General features: G+C 37.7%; 1 protein-coding gene across 3 annotated transcripts in view; it reads left to right on the forward strand.

The window, feature by feature from the left end:
• SLC36A4 (solute carrier family 36 member 4) overlaps positions 1–16,227 on the forward strand; it is a 112,640-nt gene that overhangs the window by 13,463 nt on the left and 82,950 nt on the right. For 2 of the 3 annotated variants that reach the window (XM_074860293.1, XM_074860295.1), the window contains exons 2-6: positions 2,091–2,214; positions 2,972–3,062; positions 4,223–4,311; positions 5,626–5,721; positions 7,639–7,723. In XM_074860293.1, the coding sequence (XP_074716394.1) occupies positions 2,091–2,214; positions 2,972–3,062; positions 4,223–4,311; positions 5,626–5,721; positions 7,639–7,723 (485 nt within the window). Of the gene's footprint in view, positions 1–2,071; positions 2,215–2,971; positions 3,063–4,222; positions 4,312–5,625; positions 5,722–7,638; positions 7,724–16,227 lie in introns of all 3 variants that reach the window. The other variant, XM_074860294.1, reaches the window with a different exon arrangement.

Here is a 16,227-nt window from a genome sequence, read left to right on the forward strand (position 1 = left end):
CTTAACTTCACTCCTGATTTCTCTACCTTCTCCCGGACAGCAGGGGATGGGGAATGGGGGTTGTGGTTGGTTCATCGCACATTGTCTCTGCCACCCCTTCCTCCTCAGGGGAAAGACTTAAACTCTTCCCCTGCTCCAGTGTGGGCTCCCTCCCACAGGAGACAGTCCTCCATGAACTTCTCCAACGTGAGTCCTGCCCATGGGCTGTAGTTCTTCATGAACTACTCCAGCGTGGGTCCCCCACGGGGTCACAAGTCCTGCCAGCAAACCCGCTCCAGTGTGCGCTCCTCTGTCCACGGGGCCACAGGTCCTGCCAGGAGCCTGCTCCAGCGTGGGCTTCCCACAGGGTCACAGCCTCCTTTGGGCATCCACCTGCTCCATTGTGGGGTCCTCCCCAGGCTGCAGGTGGGTCTCTGCTCCACCGTGGACCTCCATGGGTGCAGGGCACAGCTGCCTCACCATGGGCTGCACCACAGGCTGCAGGGGAATCTCTGCTCTGGCTCCTGGAGCACCTCCTGCCCCTCCTTCTTCACTGGCCTGGATATCTGCAGAGTTGTTTCTATCACATATTCTCACTCGTCTCTTCCAGCTGCTGTTCCACAGCCGTTTTTTCCCCCCCCTTAAATATGTTATCCCAGAGATGCTGCCACCGTCATTGATGGTCTCGGCCTTGGCCAGCAGTGGGTCCATCTTGGAGACGGCTGGCATTGGCTCTGTCAGACATGGGGGAAGCTTCTAGCAGCTTCTCACAGAAGCTACTGCTGTAGCCCTGCCACTACCAAAACCTTGCCATACAAACCCAATACAATGACTAATTTTCATTATGTTCTGTATTTCCTGTCTGGTTTTGTGCTTGTATCTTGTTTTCAAATTAAGCAGTAATTTTTGTCAGGTTAACCGTAATAACTCCGCAAATAAAAGTTGTATTTGGCAGGTTCATATGCCAATATATACTTTAAAGATGTCGGTTGTCCATAACTTCTTTTAAATGTATCTACAGTCTCACTGGTGTTACAGATTTCACAGGTATTCAGTTAGTATCTGTATTTTTCTTACAAAACATATAAGCTTAGTATGGTTAAGGTATTTAACATTCACTCAATGAAATACTTTTGCTTGCTGAATAGTGAAGCATGTTATAATGCAGCTAATGTCTTTTGTGATATTCTTCAATGTTTTCAGAGTTCTGTAAATAATGTAATAATTCAGTAAGGTGTGCTCTTGCACCCTTAGCAATACTCAGTAAGTTTTTTTTTAAATAAAAAATGTGAAAATCACAGGGCTTTCTTTTTTTTGGTGAAAATGACAAAAGTTGAGACTTGTTTACATATTTTATGAATGGGTACTGTGGTAGGCCAGCATAAGGTAAATAATCTTTTTGCTCTTAGCAGGATTTGTTTTGCTTAACAGTAGTAATTTAAAAATTGTTATAATTTAATCAACATTAAACTGGTGTAAGCTGTTAGTTTTGCCTAAAAGGCAATTTTGTTCACTACTGGCTGCTTGCTTGATGCTGTTATTTAGCTGGATGGTGCAATTGCATTTGTAGACTGCAGTGGCAGTTTATGCTACTTTAATGAAAATGCAGCTTTCAAAGCATGCAGCCTAATTCCTTGGTTCTCTTGCCAGTGACTGGAAACATCTGCGGTACCTGTCTTACCTGTCCATTTTAGGATGGGATGACTGGGGCGTGCCATTGCTCACTGCTGATAAGAATAGACTAAATGCTTAGTTTTGCAGTAACTAAAGATGGTAAGATGAATCTCATTCTTTTGTAACAATGGATGACTTTACTGTTTCGCTTTATGTTGTATTAGCTTGCAAAATGATTTAAGCCATCAACATTTTGATTATAAAAAGTTGTTTTTCTTAATGACAAACTGTAGTGTTTGGATGTGACAACAATGAAATGGTGTGCCACTTTTGAGAGAGAGATTTTCCTGTGCAAACTTGCGCTGTGCATATCTATCTACCTAACTTTATAGTTAGGAACACATGTAAACCTCATGGCATGGAAGTTTGAGTCATGTTTTACATCTAAACTGTAAGTTTGTTTCTCATACTAATATAGTCTTAACTCTGTTGTACAGACATGGAAGTAATGAAACCTTTAATTGATGAACAAAATTCAGATGGTATCTCGGATGAAGAGCTTGAAAATAATTTCCTGCCAGTTGAGAAGCAATACCAGCTTGATAATGAAGAAGGCATTACGTATGTATTACTCTTAACTATCAGCTTGTTAAAATTTGTTGCCTCCACCTTGTTTCTCATGAGTAGTTCACTGAACTCTTAAGGGGTTTTCTTGCACCCGTGGTACAGTTTTGTGGTTATACAAGAGGACTTTGCATAGTTTTGCCAAAAACCAGCCCCTTTTGAGTAGGTTCTCGGTTCTTTGGAAGCTAACAATGTACTGGCTGTAAAATATTCTAAGGTGCCCATTTATAAAGTGATTGGGCCACTCAAAATCCAATGACCAAAGAAGGTTTTGATTGATTTTTATTTTCTCATAAAGAAAATTCAGAAGACTTTGGAAATAATCTGTTAAAGTTTAATTAGAGGAACTTGTAAAGGTTATTTTTTTTCTTTTGATAAAGGTTTGATTGTCAAACTTGTAATTTGCAGTTGGTAATTGCTTTGAATTTTACTGATGCTAAAATAACATTGATGAAACTTGGTAATTTTGACCTTGAGGCAAAAGGACAATAAAATTGCACAGAAAATAACCTTTCACAAGCTGGAGGAAGACACTGAAGATCAAACTTGTATGTTCTATTTGAGGGAGCTCACATGTAAAGCTCAATAATAATATTATTTGAATGTGCTTGGGCATTCTTTAAAGTAGTTGAAGCTCCCAATTTTTCCCTTTATTAATAAATGACAGAGGGTGTGGTTTGGTTTTGCCTTTTTTTTCTTCTTTCCCCCAATCTCAGTGTACTTCTAATGCGACTTGTTATATTTTTATCCTCAGGTTTATACAAACACTTACGCACCTCCTCAAGGGAAACATTGGAACTGGGCTTCTTGGTCTCCCACTTGCAATAAAGAATGCTGGCATTGTGGTAAATTCAACTATTTTTCATAGATTAGAAAAATTATCTAGAAAGATCTACAGATATGTGTCTGTGCCTGCAAAACTTAAATCTTGGTACTTTTTGTTTGTCACTACCAACTTCAACAGTGTTGTGTTCTATTTTTCCTATTTAGTCTGGTGAAGTTAGTACTGAAGGTTGAGAGATTTCTTTTTTTTTGTTAAAGTTACTAATTCACCCTGAAGACTTTATAGCATATGTTGTATTTTTGCTTAGCCAAAATGCTTTTCTGGTGAAAACAAACATTTTGTCAGAAAAAAGAAAGATTTGATTCACTCAGATTCCTATGATGTCTCATGGGAATTGTTATTATGGGGCTGTCTTATCTTTGTCCAGACTTCTCTAGAGCCAGATGGTATGTCCTAGGATGCAGCATCAGCTTGTTAAATCAGTCTTGTGTTTCTGCAGAAACAGGGTGTAGCACAGCTTGTTTATACCAGGTAACAAGCAATGCATTTCTTAAGGCAGGAAAAATATCATCAAGTGAAATTTTCACCTTATGACTCAATAATCCTGTAATTCTTTATTACACAATGTTCGGTTTAAGAGTGAAAGTTACATGTGAAAAGCGGGTACCTTCTGTGAAAACTTTTGGTCAAACTTCTACTCTGAAACAAGTGATTTAATTTGAAAATTATCTATAACTTGTAATAGTAGAAGTTACCAGTGTTGTGACTGTGTTTTTTTTATACTGCACATCATTAAGTCTACTAATGTAAGGGAAAGAAACTTTTATTGTCATTGCCACTTTAAAGTGGTTCAAACCACTGTTTCGAATTGTGCAGTGTATGCAGCCTTCTCTCTTTACAAATTTTTTGAGCAGATATCTTAATGAAGCTGTTAGATGAATGATCATGCCCATTTGGTATTTACGGCTTGATTGCCACTGAGTAGCCTTCTGTCAAGTAGTGAACTAAAAGTAAGGAATGCCATAAAACATCAGCAGCAAATCCTCCTCTGAGAGGGGAAAAAAAATCCACTTGCATAAAATTCTAAATTCTTAATTGATTTGCTACAATGTGAAATTTTTGCATGCAATTATTTTCCCCCAGAATATTTTAATGAAAAATTCTCTATTTCCTGTGTTCTCTGTGTTTGTTTTTTTTTTTTTTTTTTCTTTTTCATACCAGATTGGACCAATCAGCCTTGTGCTCATAGGAGTTATATCTGTTCATTGTATGCACATCTTGGTACGTTGCAGCCACTGTCTATGTCAGAGGTAAATGTGGAATTACTCATTATGTTGCTGAGTTTAAGTATTATTTTTTTCTTTCTTTCTTCTTTTCTATTTCTGATTTTTGGCCTACAGAATGGCCTGATGCTGTAGCAGTTTCTTCTATTCAGTTCAGAACCTTGTACTTGAAAGAAACAACACTCAAATTCTTATCGTGCAACTATAAATGATAGCTATGCTTTGTGCAACACAGGTTTAATACATTGAAAAAATATTTGTTCTCTGCTCATACACAAAATGAAGTTGGTTTAACTTGTGTTAATCAGTATCCCGTTCCCTGTCTTTGCTGGCAATTAATAGGTCTTTATTGCAGTTTTAATCGCTTAGCTTCAGTCTGTTAGTCCTTTTTTATAGTCGAAGCTTTCTTCATAGCTTCTGAATCTTCACAGCCTTGAAAAGTGTCCAATTTATAAATAGCCAGTTTATAAGTACTTTATAGGAATAAAATACAACCTAAGAATTGCTGTTAATGTCTTCTGTGATTATCTGTGAGCTGTCTTTTTGGACTGTGACAACTTGGTTCTTTGATACTGTAGTGCTGAAGAAATGTGTTAAAATGATGCTAGTGAGCAGATAAACACTAGATACTCCTCCATGTAAAATGTACAATACTGGGGGGGAAGCAGATAGTCACATTTGACTGATAGAGTATTTTGATTAATAGTGACTTCTATTAAATATTTTGATCTTACTGTCAGGTGTTAAAGAGAAGCAGTGGGAGGGTATTGTATTTAAAAAGTGCAATGAAGTTTCTGAACTGAATAGAAACACAAACTGTGTCCCTGTAGCTGGAAAAACTATCTTATCAGTTTAATGTGATATTGTACTGTGAAGGGATTCTGTAATTCCTGAATTCTTTGATTTTTTCCTCTGTATTTTTGAATGGCCTTTTAAGATGTACATAAAACTAAGATCAGTGAAACAATTGTGATTGACTGCTTGTCCAGGAAAATCTGTTGAATCCTGTTCAAGTTCTTTTAGGTTTAAGATTAATTTCTTAAACTGATACTGTAAGAATACAATTTTGGATTAATTTATCAAGAAAATTGTTCTGTAAGAAACTGATTTAGTACTGTTGAATTAGGGGGGAAGCGGCATTGTGGTTCACATGCTTGTACAGTGCTGAATAGACCTTCCAGGGGGAAAGAAGCTAAACCATATTGCTAAAATTCAGCAGCCACAGAATGGTGCCACAAGTGATTACTTACTATAATCCTGGGAGGCCACCAGGGTTTTCAAGGTAAGATCTAGGCCCTCACAGTTTCTAGTAACTGTTCTTTCTTCACTCTTTGATTTCAGGATGAAAAAATCCTCACTGGGGTATAGTGATACAGTTAGTTATGCCATGGAAGTGGGGCCCCTGACTGCTCTTCAGAAACGAGCTTCTTGGGGACGGTAAGTTTGCATTAGAATTTAATAAATTTGATATTAAGAATTAATGTCTACACTTGGAATAGTTAGGAGATTTCCATTTTACTAAGATATTACTTGCTTTAAGAATGTATTCTTCATTCTTGAAATATTTTTATGCAGTGCTATTTGTTATTTCCTGCAGCCAGCTAGTAGTGGTGACATGGGACGATTGAGGAGTGTCTCTCTCTGTTAGACATTTCAATTTTCAGATCTACAAGAGCTGTGAAGAAAAGAATTCTGTTTAGTAATATAGGAAGAGATGTGGTATAACCAGAAATTGATTCTGTATTGTCTAATGTAGTGAAGTAATTTAAGTTTTCATTCTCTTTTACTGTAAACACATTTCTCTGCATCAGAGTTCCCTCTTTAAGCAGGTTGACACTGCAAATGTTAATTACTGCAATATATTTATTATGAAAGGAAGAAAGTAATTCTATGATTCCTGTTTAAATATTATGTACAAATACTGGAGAAATATTTACTATATTTTGCAATAATGGCATGCAGATATTAATAGCTTGTCTCTTTTAAATACTTTATCCCTCTTTTAAAAACTTTATTCCTCTTTTAAAAAAGACCATTATTTTTTCTTTGCCATTTGTTACTGTATAGCTATTTATTGAGTTTATGGTATGACTACACAGTAGTGAAACTCAAACTCAGACATGTTGTTCAGTGCTGGTTTAAAGCGGGTTTTTTCCTCACTTGAGGAATAATTTTCTTTTGGTCCTGTTATTTTCAAGGATGCAGCATCTTGCATGATGTGTTTTGGCTATTACTTTGTTTTGAATAAAAAAAAAAAAAGTGAGCTGGTCTTTTAAGATCTTTTGTGATGACTTCATAGGAATGGAGTAGAGCTCAATTAGAGGGAAAACTGATTTGTAGTGAGATATAATGACAATTCTGTAATGCACCTAAGAGTTTCAAGCAGCAAATGGCAATTTGATTTCCAGAGACACTGCTGCAGTAAATCCATTCTCTGGGGCACATCTCTGCTGTATGCCTGACTCTAGCAAGTTTCATTACAGCATGTCTTCAGGCCACCATTGTGTATAAGATTTTTCAAAACCAATCTGAACCATAATTTGGAGTGTTTTTTCAATGAGATACAGTGTCTGAATGTTTATTTGGATAAATTTATTACACTTAGTAAGATGTAAAAATGTTTGTAATCTTGAATTGATGAAACTTATATTGCTTAGACTATATGAGACATTTAATCTCTGGTCCTGGTGGAAAACTGCTGTGTTAGGGGCTAATGGATGCCAGTAGAATTTACAAAATCATAGAACATTGGGCTGGAAGCGACCTTAAAGATCATCCAGTTCCAACCCCCCTGCTGTGGGCAGGGACACCATCCACTAGCCCAGGTTGCTCAAAGCCCCGTCCAACCTGGCCTTGAACACTGCCAGGGAGGGGGCAGCCACAGCTTCTCTGGACAACCTGTTCCAGTGTCTCACCACCCTCACAGGGAAGAATTTCTTCCTTATATCTAATCTAAATCTGCCCTCTTTCAGTTTCAAACCATTACCCCTCATCACTACACTCCCTTATAAAAAGTTATATGTGCACTGAATATATATGCTTGTTGTTTATATTCGGACCATGTTGTTAGGACTTTGAGTTTGATTTTATACCACTTTAAAATATGTGACTACCTTTTTTTTTTTAATTGAGAAACTTTTATACTTACTCAAAGTTACCTTAAAAAACAAACACATACAAAACTACACTGTTTTGCCATAAGAAGAACCTGCATTGCAGTGCTCATGAGATTAATGTGATGTTTGAATCTAGCGTTTTTGACTACTGTAAAAAGGAGCAATAATTGCATATTAGGTAGAAATGGGTAATTGTTTGGATCCTAAGTATAATATATGTTTGTTTTTTCTTCCTCAGGTATATTGTGGACTTTTTCCTAGTGATAACACAGCTGGGATTTTGTAGTGTTTATGTTGTGTTCTTGGCAGAAAATGTGAAACAAGTGAGTAATGTTACTGTATGGAAACAGTTATGGTTTTAGATTAATTTTTCCTCACTTTTATTTCCTGTCATAAAGTCCAACAGAACTGCTTGTAAAATGTGAAGTTGAGAGAGGCACAGAATGGGTTCTACCACAATTTCCACAAAAAAGCTTTTGGTAAAAAGGAGCAATGTGCAAGGTGAACTAAATTCAGATCTTGTGCAAGTGTTTGTGGCTTCATTGCCCTCTGATTTGTTTGTTGAATTTAGAAATTAATGGTGGAAATGATAGAACATAAGGCTGAAACTGGTCTAGGAGCCAGTTGTCTCTGATTTTTTTTCTTTTTTTGCCAGCCTTCTGCAGACCCTTTTTTTTCCCCTGACCTCCTGGGTATATTTTACTCTTTTCATGTCACTGGAATCTTTCTTTGGTTCTTGTTTAGTCCTTTCAATTTTCTAGAATGGTCTCATCTGCCACAGAATCCATTGTATCTAAACTAGTCCTGATTTTTATTCTTAAAAGTGCCTGACATTGAAATTTCTGCAGCCTCCTCAGTAGCCAGTTCCAATGCTTTCTTATCTGTTAGACAGCTGCTTCTTTGTAGAAACTTAAAATTTGTTATTGGCGTTTTAAGTCCTTTATTTCATGTTCTAGCTATAAGTAATTTATTCTTTTCTATTTGTGGATACTTTTTATGTTTTTGAATATTGTTATCATGTCTCCCCTCTATCTAATACATATTAGATAGAGGGGAGACATGATAGAATCTAGTAATTGTTCTTGCTGTTCTGTGAATGCTCTGCAGTTGGTCGCGTCTCTCTCTTTTTTTCCAAGTTTTATCCCTGAAGTTGGTTATGCTACTCTAGTTGAAGTTTTGCTTGTGATCAATAGAGCAGAAAGGTTATTTCACAGGTCTTACAGATCATATTCCAGACTTGACACTTCAGTATAATGGTCAGTTTGCAGGAGCATGTCACTGCTAACTCATGACTGACTTCTGATCCACTATCTCTCATCCTTTACTTCAGAGCTGCATTCTAGGCAATTTTGGTTCTTCTTTCTGTACAGGTGGTTTCTGCTTACCTATAAAATCATTTATTTTTCCTTACTGAATTAACAGTTCTCAAGGTTGAATTTTTATCCTGTTCTTCAATATTCTTTCACTTTCCATCTGGAACAGATGTTTAAGCCTTGTTTACTATATCATCTGTGTTATTAATGAAAATATTAAATAGCACTGCTCATGCAGCATTTCATGTTTTACTGTAAATACTATAACACATATAATATGTAGTATTAAACATATGCAAATACATTTCAATATGTTACAGATTTGTAAATAGATTGGATATTAATTCTTAGAAAAATACTGTGATTCATTTGTGCAAGTTGATTTAAGGATATCTAAAAATCAAATGTTTTGTCATGCCACATTTATGAAAAAGTCAGTTAAAAATTGTGAATGAATCCCCACAACCACAAATGCCTATACACCTCCCAAGCAACCCCCAAACCTTTCAATAAAACCCAACTATCCCTTTTCTCTCCCACAACCATCCATCACTGAGAAAAGCAAACAAAACCATGCTTATCACTTTCATGACAGCTGCTCCTGCTTTCGTTTGTGTTTTTTGTCTCTCATTCTACAGTCTTAAGCTTTTCTATTTCTCATTGGTGGAGATTTTTCTATTGACAGGGTCCTTGATGTCTTTTGGTCCTTCTTTGCACACTCAGCAGTTGCAGTCAGCAGTTTGTGTATCTGAGCAGGTGGTCCAGGGAAGGTCAGCCAGCACAGGTTGGGTGCTCAAACAGGAGCCACAAGCCCTTTGAGCTTGTGGTGCTCTCTCCTCCGTGAGCTTATTAAGATTCCAGGCCTCTACCAATGTGTTATGTTGTGTGTTCCACTCATAAGATTATGGTTAGTCACTTGACATAAAGCTAATGAGGATGAATCTGGGCCTGTGTCTAAACATTTGTGCTTCTGTAATTAGTGAAGTGGGTGAGGAATAAGGTATGGCAGGTTACTGAGCATTAATCATCCATATGGACTCTTATTCTGCCTAAAAGGTAGAATAAAGGTGTCTTTGCATAGCTTAATTTAATTAGGAAGAAGAGTGTCTCCTTGGGCAGTTAGTATATAGAAGATAGTACATTGTTTTCCTCCCCTTGTAGATGAGTATTTATATTGTGTCTAAAAAGTATTCCAAGTTTTACAGATGAAGATCCTGTCAAGATGAGGTGAATTTGTGTATTTGGAAGCTGGATACACTGTAATTTGCATATTGGAAGAGAAAAAAAAAAAAGCCAACCTTGAAAACTGCAGTCTTATTGTCTCAATCTATCTCAATACGTAAAAATCATATTTTACATCTGATGTCCCTTTGCTGGCCTTCTGAAGTGGGAATTTTTATTGCATCCTTCGTAATGTAAGTTTGTCCTGTCAGATTAAAACCTTTCCTATCAAATACGTATCTGATCAACCAGTTGCTATATATGTATTTTGACCTTAAGCAAAAGATGAGACTGAACACTTACTGACCTTGGCTTTTGTAGATTTTAAAAAAAACTCTGAAACATCTTCAGGAAATTTGTTGCTGCTTTCTTGAAGAAGAGTTGAAAGATCTTACAGGAAAGCAACTGCTGCAAAAGCAGTAGCTGCAGAGACCCATGATGTACCCTGTGAACGAATTAGTCATCTGCAGTTTGGAAGTCCCACTTCCACGTGTTGTTTCACATTGCCCTGTGCTCTTTCCTCTGGAAGGGAGAAGGCTTGTGGTTCTTTCTGGCAACTTTTTGATGCAGAAATCTGTCCTGTAGAGGGCACCAAAGAACACAAATTGGTGCTGCTTTAAATCTCTAATTGGGGTAGTGGAAGGGTGAGGAAAGTGAGCAGAGGGAATGGGAGAATGAGGAACTAAGATACAGGAAAAATATAGTAAAAATGTTACTAATACCTCTCCTTGACCAATACCTTTGCATTATGCTCCATACTCTTACTGTGTTTGTGCGTTGGTGTGTACAAACTAACAGCCTACTGGAACCAGTGGGAGCCTCCATGGCAATCTTTTCTTTGATATTTGTAGTTAAAACTAGTACCAAACCAAATTGAGTAGTTTCTTTCTTCACCTTATTTACTATTTCACAGAACAAAAAAGCAACAAAGCATTTTAGGGTGGTTCTGGCATGTGAATTGAGTATTCATCAGTCTACATCACTTTGAGGTGAATATCTAGTTAGACACACAGTGGTACATGTGAGTCTAAATATTTATTTCATCTTTTGAATTGTGTGAAATATTTGATATACCCTTCTCACTAATGGATGTGCAGTATAGCTTCAGTGCTATATCTTCTCTCATTACTGTCTCTGGGATTATAACAATGTTGGCTGCATTACCTTACAGTTTTCCAAATGCTTTGTGCTACAAGGCCCTATTTCCAGGTATATCAAATCTCAGATGAAGCTCTTCCTAAGGAATATTTTCCTGGGGCACTGTACAGAATTAGAGAAGAATGGTAGAACTGGAACAAGAGCTGGTGATTGACTGCAGCAAGACTGGAGCAGGAACACATTGGGATAGAAAAAAGAATCTGTGCCCAAAAGAGCGTGGTCCACCTTCATGCCATAGTTACTTTGCTTTTCTTGCTTGAGCAACAGAAGACCTTAAGGCCAGAGTCTTGGCATTCATCAACTTGCTTGTGAATATTTGCTGAATTCTCTGGAAAAATGTTCTTTTTTCATTGTTTGCTGATAAAGCTAAAAAATGCTGCCCAAGCCCTTGCTGCATGGGAGCACATTATTAGGTCTTTAGAACTTTGAAGATGACCCATCAGTGGGATGCTACATAATGGAGATTTGACACTCCCCTCCCCCCAGTTTTTGTAAAATGTAAAGAAGAAAAAAAAATTAGGAAATTGTATTTGGACATAAAATTAGAAGTGAGAAAAATATGTAGTTTGAAAAGTTGAGTACTGAGTAATAATGAAATACCAGAACTAAATGAACTGTGAAACATTTCTTTGGCCTTTTCATGCCAAATTGCAGGATTACAATATAACCTTTATCTGCCTGATAACATACTGGTTTGGTGCCAGATCTGGCCTTGCCTGTTGTACTGGCTGTTACTACACCTTGAATAAGGAAGGAATTAAAAGGAACCAATGAGCTCAAAGACCTACTGTTTTGATCCTACTAGATGTTGAAAAGTCCGTAGACTGTGTGACAGAAAGAACGAGTTTTGCGATACAGGCAAGAAAACAGTGGTCTCGGTCAAAGAGACTAAAGAAACAGAATTGTTTCTTGCTTCTGTGATAGTTCTTAGAAGAAGTGTGTTCATCAGTTAAACTGAATTTTCTTTAGTCTCTAGTTGTGCATTAGTAATTTTCTGAATGCCTGACATAAGGAATCTAATCAGACTTGCACGAGTGTTTGATCTTCCCGGATGCAGATGAAGTTGGTGGATGCTGTGCTTGAGCTATGTAAATGAGACATTAGGTGAAGCAATCCTGTAAAGAAAGCTGTTTCAGACATCACGCCATCACGTAAGGTAGTGCTTGAATAACTGAAGTGACTTCTGATGGAAGTCACCTTGTGATTGGGGACTTCACTAGCCTTTGTAGTCACTATGTATGCCTAGTGACTTTAGTGGCTCTGTACTTCCTTTCTAAAACCATAGTGATATTTCCTCATGTGGTTTAGGAAAATGTTTGTGGAATTTCCAGGTACAGTCATGATAAGCATAGAACAGAATGCAGATAATGTGTGTTGAGATTGGAAGTTGAACAATATTCACTGGGCTCTGTGACATATACAAAAGAATATGTGTATATGTATGCCTTTTTCAAGAACAGATCCATTGAATGGATAAGTGAAAAGATTTGTCTAAGTTGGCTGATATTCTGATGATATTTCAGATTGTGTTGCTTTCTTTAGGAAAAAGATAATTAGATAGAATGTCTGCTGTTCTTGGCCGAGCATGACTGCCATATGCAGTGATGCGCTCGTAGAGAGCAGTGGGAGATTGAAACTAATTGTTTTCCAGAATAGGAATCTGAGATTATATTAATTCTAATATTTAAGAGACTAGGTTAGACAGCCAGTAAATCCTAGTCTGTCCTAACACAATCAGCAATAAACGTAGACTGAGCTAAACAGCATATGAGAGTTTAAAAAAAAAAAAAAAAGTCCTCCAGCTGCTTTGTATTTTGCTACTTGTTAGAACAGTTTTAAATGTTTTCTGATTTTTAAAAAAAAAAAAAATCTAGTAAAACACTTTCAAAGTGACAGTAATGTTAGCCTGCACCTGAACAGATCAGTATAATCTCACTTTCATTAGAGTTTTCCTCTGCTGCTCTTTACTGTCAAATCTCCCATAGCCAGGTGCTTCACTCTAAGAAGGACAATAGTGATCCTTAGTTTTTATAATTTTTGCATTTTAGTTTCCGACTCAGTTTTCTTCCTCTCGTCAGTCACTTCTGCCTGTTTGTTTAGCTCTCCCACAAGATTAGCCTTTGCTGGATCTTATCTGGTGTGCCTCTTCTGAGTCAATGTACAGAATCTATTCTGTCACATCTCAAAATCCACCTCTGCTTTATGGATATTTCCTGTGGTCTTGTCTAAACCCGTGAGTGGTACTACTCTGACTGATGTTGTTAAAACTACTTCATTGATATGAAGTTGATTTAAAGATACGTATATCAACAAAAGGGAATAAATTGTCCTCCTGTGCTTTTATATCAGTATAATAGTGTCCATAGTATCAGTTACGTGGTATATACATGTGTGTGTATGTGTACATAAAATTCACCCCCGAAATTTTTTAGTAATGCTAAAACCTGTGTATAAACAGCTTGACAGTCAGCAGTTGAATTGAAACTTTCAGAAGTTTCTCTTTTTTAAAAAATTGAAATATTAGTTTTGAAGTCATGGGCTTCATATTTTTTTTGCACTCAAGTAATAGCTAGTGGTGAGTAAACTTCAGAAATCTCCTCCTCACCCAGACAATACGGCTGTCTTTAACAGTGTTACAGTTCACAGTAACCGCTTCATCTGATGGCAAGCTGATCTCTAAAATATTGTGCCCAGGATAAGTGTGTGCACTTTCAGCAGTTACTAGGAGATAGGTGGAACTTAACTAACCATTTCACATGTGGGTTTTTTTTTTCTCTATATAAAGCCACAATCCTCCATAGGATAGGCTTCAAGAAACAGGGTTGTTTCAGGCAGGACTCTTGATTTTCTTTTTTTTATTTATCTAAAGACTTATAGAATAAGAATAATCCTCTGGGGTTGGCCAAATCTCACTAAGGTGAAGGCTGTCACAAATAAACAAGGTTTGTTCCATTTTCTGAGTTACAAAATACCTTCATACAATGACAGCTGTGACCACACAGAATAAAGATGGGAAGAGTAAGGAATTACCCTGCTTTATACTGTTGAAGTCTGGTTAAAGCAGCGTCACTGTTGTGCTCTGAAGACAAAGGAGGGAGTCTGAGACCACATGGGCTGTATCTGAGAGTGCTGGGAGAAACCTGAAGTCTTTGAAAGTCCATACAGAATCTCTCTTCAATCCCTTTGAAAAATCAGGGATTGAGTCTTCTTGGACCGCATTCTAGGCACATGAGGGAGAGAATAAGGTGACTGAAACTAGCATGGATTTACGAAGGGACTGACCAACTTGTTTGCCTTCTGTAAGAAAAAAAGTCTGAATTTGTACATAATGAGAAAGTACTAGATGTCACCTTGACTTTAGCAAGGTTTTTCATGGTGTGTGACAATATCCTTGTTATGGTCGGGATGGATGGATGGACAACTAGCTGGGGAAAAAAAAAAAAAGCTGGTTTTATGGTCAAGCTCAGAGGGTACTGGTTATGATCATGAGCCAGCAGTGTGCCCCGATAGCAAAGGAAACCAACAGCATCCTGGATTGTATGAACAGGAGAATTGTTGGTAGATTGAGAAAAGTGATTATCATCTTTTACTTCGCATTTGTTAGACCACATCTAGAATACTCTGTCAAGTTTTGCATATCCCCAGTACTGGAAAGTCATTGACAAACTGGAGTGAGTTCAGGGGAGAGCTCCTGAAATGATCGGGCCTGGAGCACTTGCCTTGTGAGGGCTGGAGAAACTGAGTTTGTTCAGCCTGGAGAAGAGTTGGCTTTTGGAGTACCTAACAGCAGCCCCCCAGGACTGCAAAGAGGTTGTCTACAAAATAGAACCAAGCTCTTTATTGAGGTCAGGTGGGAGGACAAGAGGAAGTGGTCATAAAATAATGCAGGAGTTTCTGACCTGAGGCAAAGGAAAACTTAAAGACAGTCAAGCACTGGAACCAGTTGCCCGGAGAGGTTGTGCAGACTGCATCCTTAGAAGTTTTCAAGACCCAGCTGGAGAAGAACCATCTGGTTTGACCCCATAACTGATGGAGCTGTGAGCAAGCAATTGGACTACAGACCTCCTGAGGTCCTGTCTAACTGAAATTATTCTATGATTCAGTCAATCCAAACCTTCATTTTTGAATGAGGTAAATGGAGAAGACTGTTGAGAATACAATGTTTTGTTTAGTAGGTGGAAGACTTGACAAGGCAAAGTGACTCAAATGAGAGATGGTGTGGAAGAGAGGAAGGGGCAGCAGGAAAACGTGAATTTTGTGGAACTGACATTTATTCCAGACCTAGAATTGCAGCGTTTGGGTTAAAAACATAGTAGTAGTAGGTGCTTTTCATGTCTGGGACTAATACAGCTGTGACTGCAAATCTGGTTTACTCAGAGTACTAATCTGTGCTGAGCAGGTTCAGAATTTCATCCTTTTTCTTTTTTTTTTTCCATCTAGAATGTCTTTCATGCCCTGACTTCTTTAAACTGTATTTCAAGGATCAGGATTTGAGGCAGGCTTCTGCAAGTCCTGGCATTTTTGAGAATCCATTTGGTCTCTGTTTCCTTCCTCTGATGAATGCTGGGGCAGGGAAGAGTGGTGGGAGAAGGGGTACCATGCTTACAGTATTGTAAAGCAGACTACAGTGTTGTTGTTTATTGTAGAAGTATAAGTCATATCTGAAAACGTGCAAGTGGGAGGCGGGAAGTTAGGGTCAGGGAGTCACAGTCTGATAATTTTAGTTGGCTGTCTTTTGCCAGTTCTGCATCAATATTCATTCATCTGATGATGGTTCTGGGGAGTTTGTGTGCAGCTGTAGCATGTTCTGTGCTTTCCTCCTATATTTGTGAAAATAAGACAGATAAATGCCATTCCGTATGACCACTCTTACCTAACACAACATGAAGCTGTGATCTGATCTTAAGCCCATCATGGGGGTAACTGATCACAGTAGACATAGTCTTGAATAGAATTATATAGAATATTGTATGCTACATTTTCCAGCCATATTAGCCAGTAAACTCTGGTTGAATGTCTGGTTGGAATTTGGTGGTGTTAGTAGAAAAACACCCCAAATATTTCTGATTTTTAGGAACTTTTTATTGGTGTTTGTATATAAAAATAGAATGTCTTTGTCTTAAGAGAAAACTGAA

The sequence above is a fragment of the Strix uralensis genome, chromosome 2, assembly GCF_047716275.1.
Source record: "Strix uralensis isolate ZFMK-TIS-50842 chromosome 2, bStrUra1, whole genome shotgun sequence".
In the NCBI taxonomy this organism is placed as follows: domain Eukaryota; kingdom Metazoa; phylum Chordata; class Aves; order Strigiformes; family Strigidae; genus Strix; species Strix uralensis.